General features: G+C 55.6%; 1 protein-coding gene across 14 annotated transcripts in view; it reads left to right on the forward strand.

Moving 5' to 3' along the window:
- Positions 1–10,129, forward strand: part of USP31 (ubiquitin specific peptidase 31) — a 31,071-nt gene extending 20,942 nt beyond the window's left edge. The window contains exons 16-19 of one of the 14 annotated variants that reach the window (XR_005258647.1): positions 933–6,088; positions 6,812–6,849; positions 8,540–8,616; positions 9,094–10,128. Coding sequence is in view for 2 of the 14 variants with exons in the window: in XM_038151342.1 (XP_038007270.1) it covers positions 933–2,473 (1,541 nt within the window). In the remaining 12 variants the exon portion in view is untranslated. Of the gene's footprint in view, positions 1–932; positions 8,338–8,539; positions 8,617–9,093 lie in introns of those variants that run through there. The other 13 variants (XR_005258648.1, XR_005258649.1, XR_005258650.1 and 10 more) reach the window with 13 other exon arrangements.
- Positions 10,130–14,312: the final 4,183 nt, after the last annotated feature.

Raw genomic sequence — 14,312 nt, forward strand, 5'->3', positions numbered from 1 at the left:
ACTAAAACAGCTGCAAAATCTGTGGTTGCAAGGGACGGTTACTCCAGCTGGGAGAGGCAGAGCTGGCTGGGTGGGAGCACGGGTGGGCTTCTGTCTCATATGAGAGGAGAACAGGCAGGAACCTTAAGGAGCCTTTCAAAGAAAGCAAATGCCATCAATAAAACCTCTCAGTCAGAACTTCTCATGCTGGTGTTCTCTCTGGGTCTCACTGCATCACCTTTGGCAGGGTGGCTGACACAGTCCTGACAGATTTAGCATAGGCACTGATTGCCTGCTGCTGTGCTTTTGGATGGTCCCAGGGAGGGAGGGAGATGAAAATTCACCCATGTATGCAAGTTACTGTTCAGTTCCTGGCTTTGCCTGGTTCCTCCACACATTGTCTTGTAACTTCTTCAAGAGCTTCATGGGTCAGTCAGAGCATTTGGAAGCTGGTGTGGAGATGCCCCAGCAGCACTGCTGTGAAAGCTGCCAGGTCTGACCATGGAAATCACACTTCTGAAATACTTACATTTTGTGTTTCTAAATACAATTACATTGCTTGATCTAGAGGTGGGAATCCTACTTTGCCTTTCACAGAATGCTCTGGGAAATATTCTTTACTACAGAATCATAATCCTAGCTGGTGGTCTTGCCAGTTTCAAGGACTTTCGAGGTGCAAATCTTGTTTGATCTGCTGCTCAGGGATGAGAGAAGAATCCAGTTTATCAGTTAGAGGCTTCAGAGAGCTGCTCCTGGGTGACCCCTAGCACGTAACAATTGTTGGATTCCTCATTCAGCTTTTTTGCAAGAAGCTGTGCCTGCAGCCTGCATGGAGACACACATAGTGAGGTGTGGGTGGGCTGCTTGGCTCTCGTGGGGAAATGTGGTTGGGTGGGGTAAACCAGCTGCAGCCTTGGCTTTCCCACTGAGACTGTCACTTGCTTTCTCTGCAGGAGGATTTTCAACTCGACCGTTTGTAAGGAGTGTCCAACGGCAGAGCTTGTCATCCAGATCCTCTGTCACCAGCCCACTGGCAGTGAGTGAAAATGGTGTCAGGCCCTCGTGGTCACTCTCTGCAAAACTGCAGTTCCGCTCCAACTCCCCATCACGCTTCTCTGGAGACTCCCCAGTACATACCTCTGCTTCCACTCTGGAGAAGATTGGGGAAGCTGCTGACGATAAAGTTTCCACCTCGTGCTTTGGCAGCCTGAGGAATCTCTCTAGCAGCTACCTGGAGCCCTGTGACAGCAGTCGGCGAGAGCACAGGACAGCTCGCAGAGCCCCTCTGGCTGTCATGGAAGGGGCGTTCAGGGAAGAGTCCGTTGTAAGGACATCGAGCTCAGACCTTTCAGATGGGTATGGTAAAAGCTCTGTGCAGCCAGACAGGAATCACCCTGCTCTGGACCCTTTTGATAACAACAATCAAATCGCCTTTGTTGACCAGAGTGATTCTGTGGACAGCTCCCCAGTGAAGGAGGTGAAAGCCCCAGCTGGCACGGGGCTGGCTGCAGAGAAGGCACATGACACCCCTAAGAAGGGTCACAGCTCCAAAGGAGCTCCTGAGCCAGACAAAAGTTTGAGGAAGGGAAGGACAGTCTTAGCTACCCAGGAGACTAAAGTCTCTCACTCTTCTCCTCCACTGAAGAGTTCTCAGAAGGCTTCCCGGTCTAGAAGTAAGACAGACTCCTCCAGGGCCAGCGGGCGACACGGGTCTCCTGCTCCCACGCAGGCTAGGAAGGACCACAGCACAAAGCCCCTGGAGGCATCTGTCCCTTCAGCTCCACAGAAGCAGAAGTCAGGTTCTTCTCCATCCTCCACGGCTGCCAAGAGAACCCCATCAGGCTCATTGACTAAGGGCTCTTCCTCCGGGAAGAGCCGGACTTCGGAGCGCAGCCTCAGCAGGGAGGGCTCCAAGGTCAGCCTGGGCTCGGATAAAACGAGCGTGACCAGCAGCTCCAGGACGAGCTCCCCGCGGATCAGCCACTCCAGGAGTGACAGCAGGGCCGTGGACAGCAAGCACGTGCGCAGCTCCTCCATGGCCAACCTGCGCTCCCCGAACGTGGGCGCGCGGTCTGGCTTGAAGAGGGACAGCAAGTCAGAAGAGAAGGGTTTGTCTTTCTTTAAATCAGCCTTAAGGCAGAAGGAGACGCGGAGGTCGGCAGACCTGGGGAAGACAACAATGCTTTCAAAAAAGACAGGGAGTGTCAGTTCCAAGTCAGGCGGTAAAAATGTGCTGGAGGACAAACCAGAGAAAGGCGGTGTCCCACCAGCCTCTCAAACCAATGCCAACATTACTACAAAAGAAAAACTTGTCTCAAAAGATGCCACATCTAACAAACATTCTCTGCTATCCAGTCGCAAGTCCAAGTCTTCCCAGCTAGATCCCGGAGTCCAGTCTCCTCCTTCCAGTGGCAAGCAGTCTGCTGACAAGCCGCTGAAAAAATTACCTTCCAGCATGCAGGTGTCTGTACGGCCTTCTCTGGAACCTCAGTGAAATGCTGCAATCCAGGTGTCTTTTCTTCTGCTGAGAAGCTAATTTATTCTGAGCTCTTGTTTTTTGTTCATGTGCCTAATGTATGTTTTGAGGAGAAGTTAACTGCAAGTTGTTAAAGCGCCTTTGATTCTGCCATCAAACCAAATAGCCACAGGCAGCCAGCACTGGTGCAAGTAGCCTAGCTGGAGTCATTGTTGAACATGAATGCAGCTGTCCCATAGCACTTGTACAGGAGTCTCTGTCGAAAGTGCAACAACTTTCTTCAGATTTGAGGGCTGGGACCTGACCCCCAGTTGTACTGACACTGGTGTGCTTTGTAGAGCTGTGAACTGCTATTCCTTTGGTCTTGTTCTGGGTGGGATGTGTCCACGCTGGTGTATGGCCTTGTTCTGAGCTGTGGAGGATGCGAAGGAAACTGGAGAGACTGTCGCTTCTTTCTGCTCTCAACTCTCTGTCCCTGCTCCCCTCCATTTCCAAGCTTTCTAAAGGGCAATATTTCAACACTAATGTTGTTTCTCAGGTATATACTCAGCCAGTATAGGAGGGACTAGCATTAGTGACGGACAGAAAGGTACCTGTGTGTCTCTGTGCACGTCTGTGTAATAGATTTCATTTTTGCATTCCAACAGCAGGAAGTTTGAAATGTAACCTGCAGTTTTTGTTGCTGTGTCTGTGAAGAGTTTTGCTTTGTCCATACCTAAGGCAACCTCTAGCCTGTCCTGTTTCACTACTTTCTTCTGAAATGCTCTGCTGAACAACAGAAGAAATCCCTGGGCAGCAGCTGCTGGCCAGCTCGTCCTGTGGAAGCAGTGCCATGGGAGAGTTACGTCCACACACCTGGATGGCCATGGTCAGGATGCCCCTGTTCAAACTCCTGGGATGCATTTCCTAATGTGCTCAGACCCTTATCACAGTGGTGTAATTAAGCCTCCATTATCTCTAGGGGTGATGTTTAGATCAAGTGTCATCCTGCCCTCTCTGAGCATGCTTTGACAGGCCCCTTTGTGTGGGTTGGAGGGGCAGTTTTCCTGTTCCCCAGAGTGCTGTCCACTCTTCCCTCTGGCATGCTCGTCCCCTCCCCATGGGTCTGGCTGCCACATGTCCCTCCGTGGAAGGTTCCCCTTCTTGTTTGGACGACAGCCTCCATCAGGGTCAAAACACTACATCTGCTGATGTCTTTGTTTACATGCCCTTCTTACAGGGGAGATTCCTCAAGTTCTGCAAGGTTCCTCTTAAGGTGGATTTCTTAAGTCCTTTTACATCTATGTGGTGTAATCTGTTTTTTTTTTTAATTCCATGAGTTTTTATTGATGTGCTGCATATCCTTTGTGTCCACAGCCTATCATGTAGGTTGTGACAAGCTGGGCAGTGTGCTGGGCACACTCTCTGCTGAGCAAGGTCTGTGCTCTGCCATGGCAGAGCCTGGGGCCAGGGACACGTGTGCTCTGTCCCATCAGCATCACAAACTGGCCTCTGCCACCTCCCTTGCTGAGGCCCTGCTTGCCCTGCAGGCAGCCTTGTCCCCAGGACACCTTGCTGCTCTGTGATCAGTTTTCTGCCCACCATGCACCTGCAGCAAGCCTGGGAGGGAAGGGTGGGGGTCGCTGGCTCCTGGTGTGCGTGGGGCTGGGCTGGGAGTGCCATCGAGCTGGGCTCAGTGTGTGGGGATGAGCCCACCTGCCTTGGAGCCCTTGCAGTGTCCTGGTGAGGTCCTGCTGCGTCCCCTTCACGTGCTCCAGCAGTGCCCACAGCCTGCCCTGCCTGTTCCAACCCAGACGGGACTGTCCCCTCGGTGCAGTCCTTTGCCTGGGCATTGTTTCAGTCTCATTTATTGCAGCAACAAGAAGCAAAGATTGCATTGCTTGCTTCTGAAATGTACGACTTGGATTATTCTTGGATTATTTTCTGTTATATCCAGCAGAGCAGATAAGACTTGCTTCACATTGCAGTACTTAAATTACTCCCTGAAATGTTGATGTTGAAGTATTTGTTTAAGGTTTTATCTGTATTAAGGTCTTACACTGTCTTGGCTCTTCTCTTGTAACAACTCTTCTAGCAAGAATGTAATTCCAGTGGCTTACACTGACTCGGTTTGGGATCTTCTAATAGACAGAACTACTTTCTCTGCATTTTGCCATGGACATTTGTGAAAGGTTATTTTTTCCAAATGACTTTTTTTTTTCATGTCATCATTCACTGAAAGGGTTTAAACTGGAAGCTGGTGTGTGGGTTTTGAGGTGCTTTTGCTCCTGTGCTGCATGCCTGACTGAAGGGAATTTGAAGCCATGCCCAAACCCATGTTTTAGCTGAACACCAGTTCAGCGTTTGTATCTGTAGCAAGATAATGGTCCTTGGAGCTCTCATTTGGGTAAAGGGAGATGGAGGTCCTGGTATTCCAGCAGCTGATAAAAGTAATTGAACCTCTGCAATCCCATGAGATGCCAATCTCACTCTCTTTCTGCACATTCTCCATAATTCCTGATGCTAATTGCTGCCAGCTCCAGCACGATCTGCTCTCTTTGTGCAGCCAGACTGGATTTCTGTCCCTCTGGAAGGGCAGCTCTGTGCACGGGCTCCTTGCTCTGCAGAGGAGTGTGAGGAGGCAGGAGGGGCTGCCTGGCAGTACCCTCGTCTCTGAGCGGGCGGGTGCTGCTCTCTCTGCTGGGTGTTCTGCTCAGAGGGCTTGGCTTGGGTGTCCTCAGGCAGAGTGGTTTGACTTACCAGGGTGCACCAGAGCTCGTGTGGGACATGAGACACACCCTGGGCAAAACGTGGAAGCGTGAGCCTGTGGGGAGCGCGGTCCCTGCTCGTGCCTGTGCCTGTGCCAGGGCCCCTGGCAGCAGCCACTCCTGCGCCCCACACCTCTGCTTGTCGGTGTCACACGTCTTCAGGAGCAAATGAGCTTCCTTGCACAGAGAGGGTTGAGGGGTCTGGGAAGCGCCGTTCACTGGGAGCGTTAATCAAAGCCTTGTTGCTGTTACAGCCCTGCCTCCATCAGTGAAGTAGGACAAATGTTTCTGAAATGGAATGTAGGTTATTACAGGCCCTACTTAAAGGGATTTAGGGAAAAATCATCAGTCTTCTCTCCTTGCTTTAAAGCAGACTTCTCTCTTGTCCCTTTCATGTGTAGGAACTGCTGTCCATGGTATTGTGCTGTCCAGCTGCCAGGATGTGGCATGGTACCAGGGAGCACTCGAGAGAGGGATCTGCCAAGTCCTAGATGCCAGCACCACCGTGGCTTTGCATATGGATCCTTCAAGCAGCAGCGGCTTGAGGCTATTCGGAGCAGCTGCATGTACATGGTCATGTCTGAAAGTTCCTGTTGGCCAGCAGAAGCACTCATGGCTGTGGGGGACGTGGGCTCTGCCATCTCCCAGAGGCTGCTGCTGCCCAGGAACCTCTGCCTCCCCTGGGTGGTGGCATGTAGGGCCTGGAAGTCCCATGGGCATCCGAGTGCGATGGGAGCAGCTGCTGCCAGCTCTGTCCCGCCCAGCCTGTCTGGGGATGGTGGGGTCTGGGACCTTCCTGCCAAGGTCTTGGAAGCAAAGGTATGCCTCACAGTGATGGGAAGTGCTGGGAAGGGGGAGGCCCAGCCGTGTCCCTGCTCCCAGACAGGTGAGCTCCAAGGCAAAGTTCAGGCAGGGTGGTTCCAGCTGGCTTTGGGTTGGAGTCGCCTGTGCCAGCGTGTGACTTGCATTTCACCCCACGGCCCCAGTCTGCCACTGCTCCTGCTCCTGGAATTGGCCCCCTGGGCGCAGGAGAGCAGCGCCTTCATTCCAGTGCTCAATTCCTGCAGGAGTCACCTAGAGACTTTTTTTTACCCTTTTTGGGCTGTGTCTTTTGGACAGTGTTTAGTAGTATTCAAGTTATAAGCACATTTTCAATGACGTGTATTGAAGAGGCACCTTTTATTTGTATTAATCACATTTGATAGACAATTTGGTGCCTGCAGTTCTCTGTAACTTGTGTCTCACTTTGGGTGTGTAAATTGTTAACCCTTTCACACTTATCAAATATGGATTAATAAAAACAAGATGCTTAGGATAGAAAGCTAGCAGCTTAATTGCACTTCTCCCACTGCAAGTGCCCTCATCTGCTGTCGCTGCAGGGGTTTTGCTTTCTGAAGCTGAAACTTGAGCATGCCCAACCATTTTCCTCGGTGTGAGGCAGCTTGCATGGCCGTGCTGTCCCCCTGCATGTCCCTACTAACTATGCAAGCCTCTAGCCCGGCCGTGGCTCCGGAGCCTGCGCTGTGCCTGGTGCAGCTGCTGCTGGCACACAGGAGCATGTCCCTGGGTTCCTGCTTCCTTTGCACATCTTCGGCTCTTTCCTTTGCAGGATTCTGCGTTACTGACAAGGCTGGAGCGTAACGTAAGGTTAGAGGGATTGGAGCAGGGAGATGAGAACAAACTGATTTCTATTTTGTGTTGTTTTTCCTTTTGTTGGCAGGGCAGCCTGCTGGGGTTCTGTGTGTGGCTGCCGTTGCATGCAGCGTGAGGGCTGTGAGCAGGGCGGGCGGGGGCACACAGAGCTGCTGTGAGCGTCCCTGCGAGGGGAGCGGGTCCCTGCTGGCCTCCTGCTGCCCAGACTGCTCCTGGGCTTTGCCTGCCTTTCTGGGGACCCCCGGGCTGCCTGTCCGTGCTGCTGTGGGGCTGGGGCTGAGCCGTGTCCTGCTGGGCAGCCCTGTGTGCCCCGTGGCTGGCGAGGCTGCCCTGGCCTTCCTGCTCGCCCCAGGACGCCTCCTGGTTCTGGGCCCTGCAGCTCTGGTGCCCTCCCCTTGGCATGGACAGGGTGTGGAGGCAACATTCCAAATAATTTCACTGTTGGGTGTTGTTTGTTTGTTGTTGTTTTTTTTTTTTTTTTTTGGTTTTTTTTAGTTTGGTTTGGGTTTTTTTAATCTTTGTCGTTTGCCTACTAATCCAAAAGAATTTGGCAGCATCTAATGATACCTGTGGAGGGAACTGAAATTTAGTTTTAATCTGTGGTGAGATGAAAGTCCTACGTGGTTTTCTCAACAAAAGCATCGTAAAGCAGTTACTGATAAGAGCTTTATTTTGTAAAAGAAAAGCACCTGAAGACTTGTACAATGTCTGTGTTAGATCTAAAGGCTTAGGGACTATTTTTTAAAAGGTGATAGCACTCAATTTATCCGCAAATAGTGTTTTTTAAAAGACACAGATTAAAACTAAGTGTAACCACCAGTCCCGGCTCACTCAGCCCTGCAGCGCAGCCGTGCTGGCCTCAGGCTCGTGTGCCATGTGTGAGTGCAATAACCCCTCTGGAGGTGCTACACTGCCTTGGGTAGGGTAACACAAGGGAATCCAGGCCACCGGAGGCTCTGCTATTGTCCTGTGGCCTTCCAGGTAAGAATTTGTACAGATCTGCTCACCACCTGTGCCTCACCATTGGTTAAAATTGAATTTTAAGTCCTGTTGCAAATGCAATTTCTCTTCTGGACACAATGTCAGATTTTACACTGGAATATCTACGGTTCTCAAACTGCATGTCACATCACTGTACCTGGTACAGGGACGTGGGGCTTTCCCACACCTTTGATATTCTCCTCTGTATTTTAATGTTTTTGACCTGTACAGTAATTGGAAAGCAGGCTGTCTACTTGGGGTTGAACATTGTACCATAAATTTTAAATTATTTGAGGACAACTGCATGAGACTGTGTCAATGCCTTTTATTATTTATTTGTATGTTTTATTATTCGAGGTGTATGCACTTTTAATATGCAGAATTTATATTTTTATGTTAAAAATAATTTTCTTTCAGAAAGAAGAGTTTGAATATGAGGAATTGGAATTAAGTGCAAAAAGGGGAATATGTAATAAAATACAATAAATTTATTACTAGGCATCCTGCCTGAGTGAGCGTTTTTCCAGGCTGCAGCCGTGCTGTGTTCCTGCCCTGCCCAGGGTGGGGGCTTGGGAGCTTCCCCGTGTGCCCCAGGGCTCCTCTGGGGAGCCCAGAGCCTGGCGTGGGCACAGCGGCGTGCTGGGGAGGGGACACACGGGCTGCTCCTTGCCCTGGGCTGCTCCTGATGCTTCTCTCTCCACAGACCCTCAGCCCAGGTGCTGCAGCGCTCAGCCTTGCTCCCCAGGGAGGGCGTGGGACCCGCACCCGAGCCCCGTGCTGGTGAGTTGTGTCCCCGAGCCCCGTGCTGGTGAGTTGGGTCCCCGAGCCCCGTGCTGGTGAGTTGTGTCCCTGAGCCCCGGGGCAGGGGGCTGTGCTCGGGTTCCTCTGGTGCTGGGGGGCTCACTGCTCAGGCAGGGCTGGAGTGCTCCCCGTCCATCCCTCCGCGCCTCGTGTCGGGGCTCAGCCCCCGCGTGGAGGGGCTGCTCAGTGCCAGGGCATCCCCTGCCACCCCCAGCCCTGCCCTTGCCCCCTGCCACCCACAGCAGTGAGGCCAGGCTCCAGACAGGAGGGACACATGGCCACAGGTCCTGTGGCATTTGGGGCCAGGAGACCCCAACCAGATCCCCACGCGTCCACCCCTGCCTACAGCACGGCCAGAGCTATTGGGGGTGGCCTCAGGGGCTTCTGCCATCACCAGACACCGGGGGCTTGAAGCTCCTCCAGCTCTGTCCTAATTAAAGACTCTTTTTCCCTCAGCAGCGTGTGCAGCGGTGGCTCCAGACGTGGAGGAGAGTGTGGATGGGCTGCTCCTGCTGCCCCCCTCAGCCCAGCGAGGATGAGGATGGAGCAAGGCAGGAGGAGGACAGGCTGCCTCTCCAGGGTGCTGAATGGAAAGCCTCTGTCCTTGCTGGACTGTTTGCAGTGACCCACCCTGGGCTGGGAGAGCTGCCCCTGCCGGGCTGCCCAGCCCCAGGGCAAAGGGGGCACCGAAGGCTTTGGCAATCCAGGCTCCCCTCTGGGCAGAAGGATGGAAGAGGCTGTGCCCCCTGTGCCTGCAGCCCTTTCTGCTGTGGACTGGGCTCCTCCTGCTCCAGTGAGCCCTCGGATCAGTGCATTGGGCTGCCTTGGGCTTCACAAACTCACCTTTCAACACAATTTTTGATTCTCAAGGGTTCTTTCTCTCTCTCCTCCTCCGTGCATATTTTTGCAGGAGGGGACTCGCACAGGTGAGCAGCATTACCACCCCCATGCCCTTCAGTGCTCACCAAAGGGGAAGCTGTCAGTGAATCCCCCTTGTTCCCCAAATCCCCAGAGGGGCTGTCCTGTCTCCTTGCCTGTGTTACAGAAATGGTGATGTTGGTGTGTTTACCAACATCTGTGCTGCATCACCCCTTGCCCACACGGGTCCCGGGGCCTTGGGGGAAGCATGGCCCCTGCCAGGCCCTGCCTTGGTCTGTGTTTCCATCCGTCCTGCTGGGAGGGGTGAGCTGGAGCTGAGCCCCGGGCGCTGGGCTGAGGGGCTCACTGCTGCCCTGGCCAGCCAGGCACACGAGTGCCAGCCCTACCGTGCAGCAGAGGCACTGCTTCACAGCTTGTGTGCAAATGGGGGTGGCAGATGTCATATTAAATCATGGGGTCATCATTTATTTATAGGTGATTACATTAAAGAGAGATTAATATAGCCAAAGGCTTCGCAGAATTAGAGTTAATGTACTTGTGTTGATTGTATTTGCCAGCGTTTCTCCAATCCAGCTGGGTTTTTCTGGCCACAGGATTTAACAGGAGCCCACTGCCATCCTCCAGCCTGCTGGGCGGGGGTGCGAGGCCCATGGAGAACACCTGAGAACTTTGACCCTGGAGCGGGCAGTCCTGCTGCCCCCCACTTTCTGAGGCAGCTGGGGCAGGGGAGGCAGGGCGGGACGTGGCAGTGCTCACAGAGGGGGCGGGAGGGGAGCCCAGGGCTGGGGCTCCCAGATGTCGCTCCCCAGCTGGGATTATGCTGTGTTTAACTGGGATTAGACTACTGCAGAGCTGGGCACAGGTTTCTGACACGCTGGGGAGGGGCTGTGTCCCTGAGGAGCACCGGTGGGGAAGTGCCAGGTGTTCCCTTGGTCCCCGTGTGTCCCCAGAGCCTGCTCAGCTGTCACCTGTCCCGTGGGCTGTAGGCTGGCTGCTGCCAGCTCTGGGGGCACCAGCGCAGCTCCCCTGCTGATGGATGAACCAGAGGAGCCAAGAACACCCCGTGTGTGGCTGGAGGTGCCAAACCACACAGGAATGGTCACTGGTTGTGCCAGTCAGGACTGAGGGTGCAGAGTGGATGTGACTCCCTGCTGCTGCCTGGCGGGCCACCTGCCTGCCTCTGAGAGCCCAAAAAGCCAAGCTGTGAGACGCTGTCAATAAATTCTAACACATTAGGCACTGTCACCCCTACCCCTGGACTCTTAAATTTTGCTCTAATTGGAGTATTGCTTTTCCTTCCTCAGCACTTTTTCCCCTCGGCCAGGTATCGATCCTGGCTCTGTGGGGATCTGGCTAACTGTTGGCAATTTATGGGAACATAAAACTAGTCCATCGTAGAGCAAAAAACCAGCTTTTAATAAGAAATGGTGACATCAGCCAGAGGCTGATTCCAAGGTGGATCTACCATTTTACAGTGGGTCCCCAGGTCAGGGAACAGGGGCTGTTGGGGGAGAGGGACCATTGGAAGCCCCTTGGGCTGGGCTACCTTGTGGGCAGGGGAGGCCTGAAGGGCTTTTGAAGATGTGGGGGTCTCCTTTTTGGTCTCCTGTGCCTCTTCCCATGGTGGCTGAGGGTCTGGCTGGGGTCCCCTGACCCCACAGGACGTGGCTCCATGATATGTCCCTCCTGCCTGGAGCTTGGTCTCACGGCTGTGACAGGAGCTGGTGGCAGAGGCTGGGCTGGGGCTGCAGCCAAGGGCTCTGCTGCTGGGCCACCTCCCCAGCTCTTTCACGGGTCCGTGCTCAGCTCCCCCAGCCCCTGGGGCTCTCCCCTGGTGGTGATGCCGGTGGCTTTGTGGCTCGAGGCTGGTCGTGAATTCCCTGTGGAATTCATCCCGCCGGGGCGTTCCTGCAGCTGTGAGGGCGCGGGGTCCTTGGGGAGCAGGTCCCTGGGAAGAGGAGGCGCTCCGAGCGCAGCTCCAGCCGCGGCAGGAGCTCCTGAGCATCCCTTACTCCCAGCGCAGCTCCAGCCGCGGCAGGAGCTCCTGAGCATCCCTTACTCCCAGCGCAGCTCCAGCCGCGGCAGGAGCTCCTGAGCATCCCTTACTCCCAGCGCAGTCGGCCAGCCTGCAGACGGCCGCTCTGCCCTGCCCGTGTGTCGCAGCGCCAGGGCGGGCCGCGCTGGTGTCCCGGCGCTCTAACAGCTGCTGTCCCCGCCGTTTGCTGCCGTCTAATCGCGGCTGTGTTGAAATGAGTCGGAATCGCCGGGGAAGGCCTCAGCTCGCCGTGTCCCCGCGGCGCGCACTCCGCGGGGATGCGGGCGCGCCGCTGAACGCTCCCGCTTTTAATCCCGCGGAACCGGCTCCCTGGAGAGCGGCTGCCTTTCCCAGCAGCCTTCATGAGCTTCCAGAGCTGGGGTCAGGCTGTGTCGGCAGTGCTAGTGGGGCCGGGGGCTCGTTATTCTGTGCTGTGAATAACGCCGCGGCTGCTGCCCCGAGCGCTGCCCCCGGAGCCCCGAGTGCGCGCTGCAGAGCGCTGCCGCAGCCCCAGGACAGCCTGGGAGCACTTTACTATTTCGCGAATGATTTATTGAGGGTAACGAGCAGATGATAGACTGCGTTTCAAGGTGTGGATTATGTGTGAGAGCTCATGTTGAAGGCATCTGCGCTGACAAGCTGCTGCCGAGCGAGGCAGGTACAAGCGACCTGCTGTGTTGCGGGAGCGGCCAGCCCCCCTGCCGCGGGTGGGACACAGCCCACCGCCCGCCCGCTGCTCTGGGGACAGCGACAGTCCCCGGCCGTGCCCTGGGCTCGGAGCTCCTCTCGTGCTTAGGAGCAGCTTGGTGGCGGTCCCCCGGCGCTGGATGGTTCATGGCTGTGACATCGCCCCTGCAGCTGTCGGGGAGGGAGCCGGGCAGGCGCTTCACTGACCGATAGCTGACTGGCGTGGTAGGGCTGGCGCTGCCGCACCCCGTGCGCTCCCCGGGCAGGCGCTGGCTGCGGGACACGAAGCTCTTTGCCCTCCAGGGTGCTGCCCTGCACCACCTTTCACACCGTCGGGATCGGTGCTGCCCGTGCCCGTGTGGCACAGCCGAACTGGGGGCTGAGTGACCCTGTCTGGACCGTCCCCTGGGTACCCCTTGCTCCGCTGCGGCGGCGGCCGCCACTGCAGGGAGGGCAGGTGCTCCCTCTCGCTGTCCTGGCTTCGTTACAGTGAGATTAATGCCGGTTATTGGGAGCTTTTATCACCTCAATGTTTCCCCTCAGCTCCTGAAACCAGCTTCAGCCCGGATTTATGACCTGGCAGATAAATACAAGTGCAGGTTTATTTTGTCTCCCTGTTCATCAGAAAGGAATGAAAATGTAAGCAAAATAGTAAAAATAAAATAGACTCAGTTTTTCTTTAATTGACCTTTGATTTTTAACGTAATACCTTCCCCATGTTGCTGCTTCAGCCTTTAATTTCTCTCGGTGAAGTGGCTGTGTTCAATGATTCATTCTGTCCTGAGGCAAAGCACACACTGTAATTGGTTTTTAACTTCCTGGAATGTCAAAGCCAGGATTGAAATTTTACGTATCACACCACCAATTCAATACTGGCTTTAATAATAATGTTGCAGAAAGGAAAGCAGATTTACAGCTGTAGAAAAATGTAATCAAATTTTGAGCCTGAACGCAGTAAGTCCAAATGCTAGTTTTCATTTGGAAACTTGTTAGATAAATGTGACATCACCTGAGCGGCTCCCAGCTCATTTCTGCTTCTCCGAGCCGCAGCCGGGGGAGCTTGGCGGGCCGGGACCAGGCGGGGAGAGCGGGTCCGGGGCTGTGGCTGCCCGGGCCAGGGTGCGCTCCTCGGTGCCCGGCTCGGCACGGAGCCGCTCGCGACGGCAGCAGCCGGGGATGCGGCCGAGGTCCGGCTGAGATCCGCCCGAGGTCCGGCTGAGATCCGCCCGAGGTCCGGCCCAGGTCCGGCCGAGATCCGGCCCGAGGTCCGGCCCAGATCCGGCCCGAGGTCCGGTCCAGATCCGGCCCGAGATCCGGCCCGAGAACCGCCCGAGGTCCGGCCCAGATCTGGCCCGAGATCCACCCGAGGTCCGGTCCAGATCCGCCCGAGGTCCGGCCCAAGATCCGGCCCAGGGAGCCGCTGCCGCGGGGCTCTGCCGGCCCGGGCCGGGCGCTGCGGTTCTGCCGGTGCCGCACCCCGGCCGGGGGCTGCTGGGGGCAGCGCCCCTACAGCGCTGCAGACACCAAACAAGCAATCGATTTCGGCCAATTAATGTCTGATAAAAAGTAATAACCCTCCTCTCCCTTTCTTATTACCGAATGACCTCCAGCGATCCATTAGTTTAACAAATGATATGCGGACGTTCAGCATGGCTAATGGCTCTGGATTAACGCCGCTGACACCTAATTCATCAGCGTGCCCGCTCCGCTCTGTGCCGCACCCTCCATCACAGCGCGCTCCCGCCGCCGGCCCCTGTGGCCCGGCACCCTGCGGGAGCTGGCACTGCGGGCCCTGTGCCCGGTGTCACCTGCGGGGGCTGGCACTGCGGGCACTGTGCCCGGTGTCACCTGCGGGGGCTGGCACTGCGGGCACTGTGGCCCCGGCACCCTGCGGGAGCTGGCACTGCAGGCACTGTGCCCGGTGTCACCTGCGGGAGCTGGCACTGCGGGCACTGTGCCCGGTGTCACCTGCGGGGGCTGGCACTGCGGGCACTGTGCCCGGTGTCACCTGCGGGAGGTGGCACTGCGGCCCCTGTGGCCCGGCACCCTGCGGGGGCTGGCACTGTGGCTCGGT

Source organism: Motacilla alba, chromosome 14, assembly GCF_015832195.1.
Source record: "Motacilla alba alba isolate MOTALB_02 chromosome 14, Motacilla_alba_V1.0_pri, whole genome shotgun sequence".
NCBI lineage: Eukaryota > Metazoa > Chordata > Aves > Passeriformes > Motacillidae > Motacilla > Motacilla alba.